Here is a 14,027-nt window from a genome sequence, read left to right as displayed (position 1 = left end):
GATGCTCAAGGATCTCCTCTTCATGATCCAGAATGTTCCACCTTGACATGCTGGAACTCACATAAAGGTGGCAGGAGGCTGGCATGGCTGAGAAAGGAGCTGCTGTCTAAAACCAAGCATGAAGGGGAAGCCCAGAAAAGGTGGCGACTGGCTGCCTTCCAGCCTCCTTGGTTCTGGGATTGTGGGAGGAGAGCGACACTGCAGAGCTCTTGGCAGCACTGCCCTCTTGCCAGGAGCTCCCTTCGTCCCATGCAAAGGCAAAGGCAAGGTGAAGGTGGACCTGACGCTGAGGAAACCTGGGGGTGTTCCATGAAGGCTACAGGTCCTGACCTCTGTCTTCTGGGAAGGGAGGACAGGTCCCTGACATGTTGCTCAGGCCTCTCCTGGGGACGGTCTGATCTGCACGGTGCAATGGCAAGCGCAGGTGTGGGACACTGTAGGACATCCTGTGGTGGAGATGCTCAAGGGCTCTGGCAAGACAAAAAGCCCCCAAGAGAGCCAATATCTTTCTTCCCTTGGCTATGGCTGTTGTCTCAACCCCCAAGGCCTACCAGAAGACCCCTTCACCTTACGGCACCAGCACCTCAGTGCCTCCTCAGCCCACCCAGCACAAACCCAGAAGCAGAGGACCTTGGCCCTGCCCTTGGCACTGCACATCCCCACATCACCCTGCCCCAGGAAGAACCCTGAGGAATGGCTGAGGGACAGGGTCTGCCTTTCAGGGGCTGGGGAGTCAGGGCATTCTTTTGGCTTGATAAAGAACACCAAGGGTTACGCAGCATCGGAGCCACCTTCACCTTGCCTTTACCTACCTGTCCTCACTGCCTCCAGGTTTCTCCTTCAACCAGCCCCCAGGGAGTCTTTGTCAATAATGTCCCTCAATGGAACCCATTAGTGCTCCAAGAAACTTTGGAGTTTGCATCTGACTTTGACTCCTTGAGAAGTTTCCTCAACTTCCCCTCAGTGTCTGAGTTTCAAGGACTCAACATCAAAACCACCAGAGAGATCATTAAAAAGTTGTTGGGCTGTTGCTCTGCTGCTGATCTGGGCTGGGCTCCTGGGACAGAGAGAGCTCCTAGCAAGCAGGCAGAGCTGCAGGGAGACAGGCACCAAGGAGAAAGGAGAGGAGCAGAGAGAGGTTGAAGGCAGGGGAGAGGGGGAGGATGGCTGAGAGCTCACTGGAGGAGAACTCTTCCCAGCCTCTGACACAGTAAGTCTCTGGGTGCAGGCTGATGTGTCGGTGGTTCCTTACAGGATCTGCTGAATGTGTCCAACCTCTGGGATCTGTCTGTGATGGAGAAGAGGAAGCCGGGCTGCAGAGCAGGGCTTCCCTCCTGCAGTGTGAGAGGGACAGGGCATGACGGTTGCCTTCTCCTGGGCATGGCTGTGGGCTATGGACCTGGGCATGCAGCCTGCGCTGCCCAGAGCTGTCCTCCCAAACAGGTTGTCCTCACCCAGGGGGCTGTGACCTGGAGCAGGGACTCTGTCATCAGCCAGGATCAGCACTCAGCTTTCCCACTGAGCTCCTCATGGAGCTGTGGGGAGAAGCTGTGGGTGGAAGGGAGATTCCTAGCAGGGCAGGGCAAGGATCTTCTGCTGTTCAAAGGGTGCTGTGCTGCTCAGGACTTCTCACTGCTCCACATCACCCCCAGAACAATGGCAGAGTCAGCTTCTCAAGAAGCACATCAAGGCAGGGCTTACCTGAATGGGATGGAACCTGTGCTTTCAGTCTGCTACTCTTAATCACCTCAGGGGTGGAGGGAGGGTTTGGACATGGAAATTATTCTCTTCGTTTGGGAGAAGGCACTGAAACTCCAGATGTGTTTCACTTGGAGCTTTCTAAATCTGGGAGTATCAAAAACAAACCACCTTTGGATTACAGGCCTTCCCAGCATCAACTCTCCATCCTCATCAGCAATGAACTCATGTTCCCATCAGAGCCTGGTGCCACGGAGGTGCCCCTGGTCAGTTCTTGGCTGCCAGGAGGTGTATGCAAGGCTGAGCTGCGTACACAGAGCATGGGATGGGGTCTGTGGGTGTTGCCAGGGAGGAGATGTGGGGACAGAGAAAGAGTTCCTGACAGGGACAGCTCCAGGCAGCAGAGACCTGGGCAGAGAAAACTAGAAATGTCATGGCAGTGGGAATTCAAAAAGCTCCTGATCCAATACAGAGAGGTGCTTCTGAGCAAGCCTCCCTAGTCAGCTCTGCCCCCCAGGAGACCCTCTGCCCTCAAGCTGAGGGGGGTCCAGGGCAGATGCTGTCTCTTCTGCTGCAAGAGCTGCAGTAGAGCAAAAGTGCATCTCTCCTGACACATAAACCTCTTCCTTCTGCCGAGAAAAGGGACTGAGAGCAACCGGCCTGGGATATCACCAAAGTGGAGGTGCTGTGCTCTGCTGTGTAAGGAGGAAGTTTTCCCATGTGCCAGCTGTCTTTCTTTCCATTTCCCCATTTGCAGAAGGATCAGGGTATTGCTTCGTGTTTTTCTTCTTTGTGCTGCTGTTTTTTCTTGCTTATGGAAGCTCTGGGTTGTGGGGGTATCTCAGATGCACTTTGAGATACTGGCCCTGGGAGGCTGTGGGCAACGCAGCGTGTGGAAATTACAAACAAGCTGACTCTCCCTTCAGGAGAAGCTGGGCAGAATTTTGCAGGCACCTGAGCATCTCCCAGAGGTAAAGGGGTTGAAGTGCCCTTCCCCCGTGTTGGGGGCACTTCAGCAGGGGAGGATGGGAACCTACTGACAACCCCATTCTGCCCCACAGGCATGCTGCTGGTATCATGTCTGGAGAGAGCCTGGAGAAGGAAAATGGCTATCAGAAAGGTTGTGTGTTGGCTGTGAGTGATTCCACCCCAGACATTGCTGTTCAGGAGAGCAGAGTTGGAAGGGCTGGGTCCCTCCCTGGGCTCTTCCCTCTCAGACACAGCAGGTCTGGGTGCTGACTCCATCGCTCTGGAATAAATAGGGACAATTGTCACACAGTCACTCAGGCAAATGCGTGTCACTCGACTGAAGGCACCCATTGCCAGGAACACCTACCAAATGCACGGGCTGTTTGACACCACTGCAATAGCACAGGTCTGACTTCTCTGGAGCCCATGGGCAGAGCCCCTGCTCATCAAAGCTGACTTCACAAAAAGGAAATGACTGAATTTACCCTTAAAAAAGAAGCCATTATGGGGGCTTTCAGAAAGAAATTGCATAAGACTGTCTCAGAAAAATCTGTCCTCACTTGTCAATGTCTTCTCCTCTTTCAATAGTCTCCTATTCCTGCAGTGAAATAATGTCCAACGCCAGCGCCATCACCCAGTTCCTCCTCCTGCCATTTGCAGACACACGGGAGCTGCAGCTTTTAACCTTCGCGCTCTTACTGGGCATCTACCTGGCTGCCCTCCTGGGCAATGGACTCATCATCACCGCTGTAGCCTGCAACCACCGCCTGCACACCCCCATGTACTTCTTCCTCCTCAACCTCTCCCTCCTTGATCTGGGCTCCCTCTCCACCACTCTCCCCAAAGCCATGGCCAATTCCCTCCGGAACACCAGGGCCATCTCCTACTCAGGATGTGCTGCCCAGGTCTTTCTCAATCTCTTTTTTATTGCAGCAGAGTATTTTCTTCTCACCGTCATGTCCTACGACCGCTACGTTGCCATCTGCAAACCCCTGCACTACGGGACCCTCCTGGGCAGCAGAGCTTGTGTCCACATGGCAGCAGCTGCCTGGGGCAGTGGATTTCTCAGTTCTGTGCTGCACACGGCCAATACATTTTCACTGCCCCTCTGCCAGGGCAATGCTGTGGACCAGTTCTTCTGTGAAATCCCCCAGATCCTCAAGCTCTCCTGCTCAGACACCTACCTCAGGGAGGTTAGGGTAATTGTGGTCAGTGTCATTTTTGACGTTGTTTGTTTTGTGTTCATTGTGGTGTCCTACGTGCAGATCTTCAGGGCCGTGCTGAGGATCCCCTCAGAGCAGGGACGCCACAAAGCCTTTTCCACCTGCCTCCCTCACCTGGCCGTGGTCTCCCTGTTTGTCAGCACTGGCATGTTTGCCTACCTGAAGCCCCCCTCCACCTCCTCCCCATTCCTGAACCTGCTGATGGCGGTTCTGTACTCAGTGGTGCCTCCAGCAGTGAACCCCCTCATCTACAGCATGAGGAACCAGAATCTCAAGGATGCCCTGAGCAAACTGATGACTGGTTTTTGTTCAGAAGTAGCAATGAACTGCCCATCTTCTTCCGCATATCACTAGTAATGAAACTCATTAAAGGCTCAGCCTGTCTTTGGTGAGTGGTTTGCTTTGGTTTCTCTTGGTTTTAGCTCTTCTTGGTTGTATAAATGCTGTCCAAAAAAATGTTGTCATTCTTCATCCTGTTTCCATGTCAGTCTCTGCCCGCCTTGTGTGCCCCACAGACTTTGTGTAAATAAGGAGCTGTGCTCTCTGTGTGTTTGAACCAAATAAGGGAACCTGCACTGACTTGTTTGTCTGAGTTCCTTTCTCCCAGACCTTCTCTGGAGCTGCTGGGGCAGCGTCTGTGTGCTGAGGTGAAGGGGGCAGTAGCCACCCTGAGCTGGGTCTGCCTCCCAACTTCACCAGCATGGCCCTGGCCACCACAGCCCACTTGCTCTGCAGAGCAGCACCACCAGTTCAGGGTCTGTGGGGAGCCTGGGGAGGGGCTGCAGGAATGGCCATCCAGGTCAGCAGAGATGAGCTCTGTAGGGAAAAGTCTCAGTGGAGAGATGGGATGTCCCAGGAGAAGAGCCGGGCAGCATGTGTGTGTGCAGGGGGGGGACATGGAAAGAGAAACCCTTTGGTGTGGGTGTCAGCTTAGGTCAGGCTGCCCTTTCCCTGGGTCAAAAGGACCTTCCTGAGGATCCCCTAGGCCAGTTGTCTCCTGCTGTTGTGGGGAGCAAGTTTGGCATGTGGAGCTGCAAGGTGCCCAGGGTGGGGATCTCCTCAGCATGCCGGCTGGATGAATGTTCTCAGTGGCCTGTTTCCTGCTCTGGGACATAAAGTACAGGCAGAGCGGGTTCTGGTCTGTGCCTGTGCTCCCTGGACATCCCGAGGGAGCTGCCCCAGGGCCATCCTCACATAGCAGCCAGTAACAACCACCATTTCCAGCACTTGCCTCTCACCCCAGCTCGCAGGGGTTGCTTGTCCCTCCACAGAGGGACACCAAGGGATTAGGTCAGAAGTCCATGTTTGTATTGTACAGAGCAGACGTAAAAATCCCCATCGTGTACATGTGGGGAGGTGATCCCGAGCAAGCACAAGGGCCATCAGCTCTTCTTAGGGGTGCAATGAAGGCCTGTGAGACAGACTGGGCCTTGAGGTCACTTCCCGTTGAGAGTAACATCCCCTGGGAAACACCTGAATGCAGCCCTGGGATGGGCTTCCTTGAACCAAGATCAGAAGTAGCGCCCTGGCTTGTGAAGGTGCTTTTGAGGCAACTGCTGTCTGAGTATGAAGCCAGATCTAACAGTGTGATTGTCCAAGCCTTTTCTTTGGGGCATTTTCCCTAGAAACAGCAATCCAAACCACCAGCTCTCAGAGGATGCTGATGGCCTGTCCACCATCACACACACTTCACGCCTAGGGAAAGACTACAAACACCAGCATCCATGGGATTGCAGGGTTAGGTAAGCTTGGCCAAGAGCTGCAGGAACGTTTGGAAATCTAACAGGGGTTGCTTGCTGCAGCACGGGTTCTAAAGAGAGGAAAGAACAGAATCCTTGAGCCTGAAAGACTGGGATTTGTCACATGGAGAAAAGAAACTTGACTTTCTTTTTTAGAGGTGATTGTATAAATGGACTACCTGGTGATTGATAGGTGAGAAAAAAGGAAGAAAATGGATAAATCTGAGGGCCTTAAAGAACAGTCTTGCTTACTTCCCTGTCCAGATCTTGCCAAAGCTGCATTTAATGAAAGAACATGAAGAAGGAACAGGGTGGAAAGGAGGAAAGGGATGCAAAGGGAGTAGACAAAGCAAGGCAAGGCTAGGTAATCAAAACAAAACAAGGCGAGGCATGACTTGCTTCTTAGAGCTCAGTGAGAGAGGTTAATCCCAGCTCTCCTCACATGTAAGAGCGCATCCCCTGACCCTGTGTCCACACACAAAGGTCTGGGAGACTATCCTAGATGGGAACTGTTCATTTTTACATGGCGAAGGATGAATCCCATCAGGAGTAAAACAGGCTTCTGTCTGCAAGTGAATCCACCGACACTCATGCACCCATGGGACATTTTAACAAGACCAATAAGCAGCAGTTTGTGCAGAAATCACAAGTTTTCAGGGGGTTAAAAGGCATTTTCATGCAAGCAGTCAAACTGCTTCATGCTGTTTTCAGTCCTGCAGAGAAGGGAGTGATTAAAATTGGGTGATCTCCCTACGATACCCCATTTTCTTGAACAGGTCAGGCTTGTAGAACTGCCGAGTGAGCCCTGAATAATTCAGCATTCCTAAACTTGCTGCTCTGTCACTTGGATTTCTGACAGCTTACAAATCTAGCTCTCATCCCAACCCTGCAATGCTCCCAGTCCCCTGCAAGCCCTCGCAGGAGCAGAGCTATGCTCTTGCTGCCTGGGGCAACCGAGCCTTCCCTTTGCAGTTCCCACCTTCCCAGAGCATAGAGACTTCTGGCCGGGCACACTTGAGGGATGGGAGCCACAAGCGAGTAGCACGGCAAGAGCAGGTTGTTTCTTGTGAAGGAGAGACTCAGATGAAAGGTGTTTCAGAATCTCACTTTGACATGAGGAAGGAATATCCTCTTTGAGACAGAGGACTGAGGATGCTGACGGTGCCTCTCCAGCTATGGCCACCTCCCTTTGAGAAGCCTTCTTAAACTCTGGTGTATTAACAATGAGAACAGCAGCTCAGAAAACATGATAAAAGCATTCAGGTTGGCCAAGTGAAAAACACAGGGTGGTTTTTCTCAAGAGAAGGATCTGAGTTCACAACAACATGTGGTCCTAATAGTTTGATTCCTTTTCTGAGGTATTCCTTCCTCTTTCCTGTGAGTTTTGTCTGTCTCATAGAGGTGCCATGCAAAGTGTCCAAGATAAAACTGGGGTTTGTGTGAGGGAGAAGTCACCACGATTGGTTTCTAATGTACCTGCTCATTCACATAACTGTGCAGAAAAATAAAATAGTTTTATTTTCAGACAAACTGTGAGATACCCACGTTGGTTTTTTTTAAATTATGGTTTCAACTCAAAGCAACAATTTACCTGCAGATTCTCCACGATTTCCTGCTGGTTTGGAAATGCCCTCAAGCATACAGCCTATTCCTTTTAACTCTCCAGTGTCTCAGTGCTTCACAAGCTCACAGGTGGAGCACGGTTCAGGCCAGCCTTGCTCACGGAAAACTGCCAGAGTGACTTTCTCACGGGCACAACTTTTCAGAGCTGAAGGAAACCCGTGCCAGGGAGCCCAGCCAAGCTGGACGGATGCCTGCACCTGCTTCTGCTGGAGTCTGTGCTGCAGCACTATCTCAGCATTTCAGGGCACAGCAAAGGGGATTTACCGTTGCCTGTTGTTATATATTTTCTCCCTTGTCCAGCCGAGGGGGTAAGAGTGATAGAGTGGCTTTGTTGGGCACTGGCATCCGGTCAGGCTCAAACCACCACACCCACGCAGAAGTCTGCCGATTCATAACTGCTACAGCTATGGCACACTCGATCAAAACTGCTGTTTTCTGGGGCCCCACAATGGGATCCAAAAAGCCCTGTGGTGGGTTGACCTCGGCTGGTTGCCGGGTGCCCACCAAGCTGCTCTCTCACTCTCCCTCCTCAGGAGGACACAGTGAGAAAACAAAATGAAAAACCACCTGGTCTGAGATAAAGGCATTTTAATAGAAAGAAAACCATGAATGTAAAGGCCATGTACTTAAGCAAAACAACAAAAAAAAAGAGAATATTTATCCTCTACTTCCCCTCCACAGGGGATGTGCAGTCACTTCCTGGGAAGCACGGCCTCAGTGCACGTTAGCAGTTGCTTTGGAAGACAAATGCCTTAAGAACGAATTCCTCCTCCTCCTTTACCCCCTTTCTCTTTGCCTTTATTGCTGAGCATGACCTCAGACGGTAGGAAACATCCCCTTGGTCACTTTGGGCCACTGCCCCAACTGTGCCCCCTCCCAGCCTCTTGCCCACCCCCAGCTTACTGGCCCTTGGCGGGGGTTGGAGACCCAGCCTTGATGCTGTGCCAGCACCGCTCAGCCGCAGCCATCACATCTGTGCCTTGTCACCACCGTCCCCTCCGCACAACACTCGTGGACTGTGACGAGGACAGTTAATGTCATCCCAGTGAGATCCAGTCCAAAAGCCTTTCCTGACCTGAGGAGCAAAACCCGGGCACTTTATTCTGCGTCTGCTCTAATGAGTGGTGAGCAGGGGAAACAATCGCTTCCCTCAAATTTTGGCAAGGCTTCTCTTCGTAATTCCCGGGACACCTCCTCACCAGCAGGGCACACTACTGGAAGAGCTTTGGCCTTCCATTCCCCAGGACCACCAGGGTCTTTAGCACAGGACTGTACCCTGACCAGACGGTCCCCACAACACTGTGCTGGCTATCCCAGGTGCCAGACCTCATGCCAGTTTTTGTGCATGTCATCAGCTTTCTGAGAAGACAGTCCTCCCACCTGCCAGGGTTTCTCCACATGGATTCCCTAAGGCACCCCAAGCTGGTGTCCCTGACAAACACGATGAAGGTTGCATCCTCCAGGTCACCTTGTAAAGGAGCACCATAGAAACCGCACCGGGCCCAGGAGAGATCCCTATGCTGCCCCACCTCCACTGCCCTCCAGGTAGGGTGTGATCCCTTCGCTACTAAATCTCAGTGCAGTCAGCCAACTGGTGTTTCACCCACCTACTTGTCTACCCATGCAGACTATGATGTCCTAACTTGGATACTGCAGCAGAGCGTGTCTAAAGTCTTGCCAAAGTTGAGATAAATGGCATCCACTTTTCTCCTCTTATTCACAAACACAGGTAATTTATCCTGAAGGCAGTCAGCCTGGTGAGGCATGATTGACCCTTGATTACATTACGTGCTGATCATTCTCAGTCACCCCCTTCTTCCTTAGGCAGGCAGAAATGTCACCCCACGAGGATTCATTCAGGAACACTCTTCTCATCAAAGCGTGTGGGTCCCTGGCTTGGACTTGTGGCCTTTTTTAGAGATGGGTGCAACGTTCCCTTTCCTACACTTACCAGGGAGCTCTCCGTCACCATGACTTTCCCAAGGGGACTGGGAACGACTTGGCTCTGAGAGCAAGGTGCATCTGAGTGCAGGGAAATCTCCACACCAGTACAGTCCCTGTGACAGCCCTCCCTGCCTCCTCCCCCACTAAGCTCCTCCATTTGGCATCCCACCATCGGTGCCCGGCCCTGCACAGCCTCAGTTGTGTCCCATGCATGTGTTGGCAGAGAGTTGTGTTGTGGGGTCTGGAAGGTGTGGGCCAGAAGAGATACTGCACAGGGCTGGCCATGCCCTAATACAGGCACGGAGACCACCAGGAGGAAGGAGATGGCCACGCAGCACAGGTCCCTCCCCACGGCTGGATTTATGGCCAGAGATTGAAATGGCTGATGCATGGGGCTACTTTGTCCCCACTGCATTGGCAAAGCTTTCCTGGGGTGTCCAAGGAAAATGGCACAGGCCAGCTCCCCTCTCTTGCACCTTTGATGCCTTGCTTCCTTCTCCACGAGACCTGGCTCTGCACCACAAGCCCACTAGAGCGTGTCCTCCCTCTGTATGGTCACCCAGCTCAGCTGACATTGGTGCTTTCCTCTCCTCAGCACTTCGCAGCCCAGCCCAGCCCCTCCTCAGCTCTCCACCCCACCCCTGCCCTCTCCCCAGCCCAGCAGAGCAGCCCAGTCTGGGCTGGCCCCACAGCAGTGCCCACCGCAGGGTGCTGCAGAGCTTTGGGCACTTGCCCCACAGCTGCAGCCTCTCTGAAGGGGCTGAAGATCCCCAGCAGCCCCAGGGCTGAAGATGGTGCCATTGGCATGAGGAAGCAGGCGCCAGTCTCTCTCTGGCTCTCCTGCATCCATCCTGTAGGTGATCTCCCACCCCGACTGCCTTTGCCCCACTTTGCCTCCTTGCCAGCCCCGCTCCTGAGGGCAGCACCAAAACCTGAGCCCTGGCGCTCCTCAGCAGCTCACGCGTCTCTCTGGTCTTCTGTCCCTGTACCTGCTGCATCTCCACAGGCTCCCACAACATTGAAGAGTCCTTGTTTCTGGATACCTGCATTTAGTGGTTTACTCTGGTGGGACTTAGAGGGTGTTTCACTGTCTGAGTCCTCATTCTCTGCTCCCCCCCACGGCATGTGGCAAGTCCCCATCCTCCCCTGGTCTCTCCAGATTCCTTTCCAGAGGGACGGACATCTGCCATTGCCCCTTTCATAGCTGTGGTACCTTCAAGAAGGTGACTGGGAGCTCATCTACGATCTCCACTGCTCCTGGACACCATGAAGAGATTATTTCACTCAAGTTTTTGTGTTTAAAAGATCCCTGTGTTACTGTGAGGTTCTGCCCATGAGCACAGGGAGAAGAGAAGGAGAAAATACGCTTTTACCATCCAAATCTTGGGTTGCTCTTGGCGGCAGCTGTAGAAGGAGAGCTCAGGCTTCAAGCACTGAACTGAGGAGATCCCCCTTTATTGTAGAGATGCTATTACAAGGGTCAGAGGTGACACAGTGTCTTTCCTTCTGCAAGGATCAGACACAACAAGTCAAGATGATCAGGAGAAGCGGCATGAAACCAAGCAATTCCCTCTGAGTATGATTCTCCAAGGGAAAAAACCCAGAGCTTGGCCCAAACTCTGGGCAAAACCGTGGGCACTCTGCAGTGAAGGAGGCAGGTTATTGCTGATGGAATAAGTACCATTGGGTCAGTTTCCACAGTGCTTCCTTGAGCTCCTGGTTCCTCATGCTGTAGATGAGGGGGTTCACTGCTGGAGGCACCACCGAGTAAAGCACTGCTATCACCAGGCCAAGAGCAGGGGAAGAGGTGGAGGGGGGCTTCAGGTAGGCAAACATGGCGGTGCTGAGAAACAGAGAGACCACGGCCAGGTGAGGGAGGCAGGTGGAAAAGGCTTTGTGGCGTCCCTGCTCTGAGGGGATCCTCAGCACAGCCCTGAAGATCTGCACGTAGGACACCACAATGAACACAAAACACCCAAAGGCTAAACAGACACTGACCACAAGTAGCCCAGCCTCCCTGAGGTAGGTGTCTGAGCAGGAGAGCTTGAGGATCTGGGGGATTTCACAGAAGAACTGGTCCACAGCATTGCCCTGGCAGAGGGGCAGTGAAAATGTATTGGCCGTGTGCAGCACAGCATAGGGAAAAGCAGTGCCCCAGGCAGCTGCTGCCATGTGGACACAAGCTCTGCTGCCCAGGAGGGTCCCGTAGTGCAGGGGTTTGCAGATGGCAACGTAGCGGTCGTAGGCCATGACGGTGAGGAGACAATACTCTGCTGTGATCAAGAAGACAAAGAGAAAAAACTGTGCAACACATCCTGAGTAGGAGATGGCCCTGGTGTTCCAGAGGGCATTGGCCATGGCTTTGGGGAGAGTGGTGGAGAGGGAGCCCAGGTCAAGGAGGGAGAGGTTGAGGAGGAAGAAGTACATGGGGGTGTGGAGGTGGGGGTCACAGGCTACAGTGGTGATGATGAGTCCGTTGCCCAGGAGGGCAGCCAGGTAGATGCCCAGGAAGAGCCCAAAGGTCAAGAGCTGCAGCTCCCTTGTGTCTGCGAATGGCAGGAGAAGGAACTGGGTGATGGTGCTGGCGTTGGACATTTGCTGCTCCTGAGCATGCGGACCTGTCCATGGAGGAAAAGCCAGTGAGAAATTAAGGTGGCATTTTCTGAGCAAACCCTGTTCCACTTGATTTCTCAGCAACAGCTAAAAACATCAGTGTACTATCAACCTTCTGCTCATATCAAATCACATACTGAATCCAAAACACAGCACTGTTCTTGCTCCTAGGAAGAAGAAAAAGCTCTATCTCAGCCTAAACCAGGAAAATAACAGTACATGCTGTGTTGGTGTCTCAGCTGCACTTCTGTCCTCCATCCCCCACACCAATGAGTGTAACAGCAAGAACAAGGGCAGCAGGGAGAAGATGAGATGCTAAAGTCCCCCTGCCAGCAGAGGCAGGAGAGGGAGATGCAGTCAGACACTTGAGCGTGTCTCCTCTGTGGTGGTCAGGTTGCTGGGAAGGCAACTCATGTCCAAATCCCCGTGACATTAAGGGCAGAGCCTCTGCTGCGTGAGTGAGGAGACCAGGGGGTTGCTAGAGGGAAGGCATCTGCACTGAAGGGAATGGCAGGGAGATGCCTGAATCCCCCTCCCACAGCATTTCTGGGAGCAGTTCTCTCCCCCTCCCTGCCCATGTCTCTGCTTCCTGGAGCTTGTCTTGGCCAGGACCTGTTTCTCTGTCCCCACATCTCCTCCCTCCTCACACTCACAGATCCCATCCCACCTGCCACGTCCACAGCTCTGCCCTGCAGACACCTCCTGGCAGCAGAGCTCTGCCCAGGGACATCTCTGTGTGGGCAGGGGTTAATGAGCAGCTCAGACAAGTCCCAACAACAAATGGCGTCTCAAGGCCTGGTGCACAACGCAGAAAGAAATTCCCATTTCTCCCTGCCCACCCAGCAAACCAAGAGGACAAAACTCACAGCCCAGATTTCTTCTCTTTCAGGTGAACAGTTCCTTGACGTGCTGTTTCCAGAAGGAGCCTCTGCAAATGTTGTGGGGGTGATCTGGAGCTGGGAGCAGCCCTGACCCACGCAGTTCCCCCCTGCCAGCAGAAGGAGCCTCCCTAGCTGGGAGTCACTCCTTCCACCCACAGCATCTCCCCACAGCGCCGTGGGGAGCTCCCTGGGCAGGCTGAGAGCTGACCCTGGCAGACAGCAGAGTCCCTGCTCTGCCACACAGCCCCTGGGGGGCAGGGACCCTGCTCCGAAGGGCAGCCCTGGGCACCCCTGCCTGCACACCTACCTTCACACCCTGCAGTTGTCCCTGAGAGAAGGCAGCCATCATGCCCGGTGCATCTGGTGGGGCAGCAGGGAGTCCCTCACCTGGAGCACGTCCTCCTCCTCTACACTAGAGAAGCTGTTGGAATCCTCGTGAAAGACTCTATGTGCTGTGGGGTGTTCCAGCTTTCGGATAGCCCTCCCGAAACACCAACTGCATTGCCCTACACCCAGAGACTTACCATGCAGATGATTGTAAAGGCTTCTTTTCCAATAAACTCTCAGCATCCTCCCCTCCAGACTGGCATTAAGCTCTCTCAGCCTCACTTCTCTCCCCTTGGTGCCTGCAGGCAGTGCCCTCAGCCCTGCTGCGCTTTGCACAGGAGCTTCTCCTAGGAAGAACTGTCTCTCAGCAGCGCTGCCCTCTTCAATAAGCTCTCTCCTTCCCAGGAGCACAGCCCAGCTCAGCAGCAGGGGAGCAGCCCAAGGCAGCCCTTTCTCTGCCCCCTCTGGGCTCCCTTGTGGTTTCCCTGGGGCTCCAGGGGAACCTGCTGTCAAACAGGCTGAAGGACTCACTGATGTTCCCTCCCTCAGCTGGGCACAGACACTGACTGCCAGCTGTGTCATTTCTGCTGTCAGAAAAAGAAATGGACGTGAGAATAACCTTTTCTTGTCCTATCACTAGACAGGACACATGGAAGGTGGCAGGGAACAATTGTGACCCTGTACTCAAAACCGTGAGGTCACACCTTGACTACTGTGTCCAGTTTTGGGCCCCACAGTAGAGGAAAGACCTTGAGGTCCTGGAGCGGGTCCAGAGAAGGGCAACGGAGCCGGGGAGGGGTCTGGAAAACATGTGCTATGAGGAGCGCCTGAGGGAATGGGATTGTTGAGCCTAGTGAAGAGGAGGCTGAGAGGAGACCTTATTGCTCTCTACAAGTACCTGAAAGGAAGTTGCAGTGAGGCTGGTGTTGGTCTCTTCTCCCAAGTAACTAATGACAGGACAAGAGGTAATGGCCTCAAGCTGTGCCAGGGGAGGTTTAGATTGGATATTG

At 53.4% G+C, this 14,027-nt stretch overlaps 2 protein-coding genes across 2 annotated transcripts; one reads left to right on the top strand and one right to left on the bottom strand.

Annotated features, from left to right (window-relative positions):
• The first annotated feature begins 240 nt into the window (after positions 1 to 240).
• On the top strand, positions 241 to 4,244 carry LOC147412928 (olfactory receptor 14A16-like). The gene is made up of 2 exons (XM_086480803.1): positions 241 to 263; positions 3,272 to 4,244. The coding sequence occupies exons 1-2, from the start codon at positions 250 to 252 to the stop codon at positions 4,242 to 4,244; spliced, it is 987 nt and encodes a 328-aa protein (XP_086336929.1). The 5' UTR covers positions 241 to 249.
• A 6,611-nt stretch (positions 4,245 to 10,855) lies between these two features.
• LOC147412927 (olfactory receptor 14A16-like) lies at positions 10,856 to 11,806 on the bottom strand. The gene has a single exon (XM_086480896.1). The coding sequence runs from the start codon at positions 11,789 to 11,791 to the stop codon at positions 10,856 to 10,858; it is 936 nt and encodes a 311-aa protein (XP_086337022.1). The 5' UTR covers positions 11,792 to 11,806.
• Positions 11,807 to 14,027: the final 2,221 nt, after the last annotated feature.

Source organism: Leptosomus discolor, unplaced genomic scaffold (assembly GCF_034619465.1).
Source record: "Leptosomus discolor isolate bLepDis1 unplaced genomic scaffold, bLepDis1.hap2 HAP2_SCAFFOLD_35, whole genome shotgun sequence".
Taxonomy (NCBI): domain Eukaryota; kingdom Metazoa; phylum Chordata; class Aves; order Leptosomiformes; family Leptosomidae; genus Leptosomus; species Leptosomus discolor.
The sequence above is the reverse complement of the archived record's forward strand: the minus strand, read 5'-3'. Positions and strand labels throughout refer to the sequence as shown.

Bases quoted from the DNA above. Each gene is read 5' to 3' on its own strand.
- LOC147412927 (XM_086480896.1), bottom strand. From the start codon at position 11,791: ATGTCCAACGCCAGCACCATCACCCAGTTCCTTCTCCTGCCATTCGCA.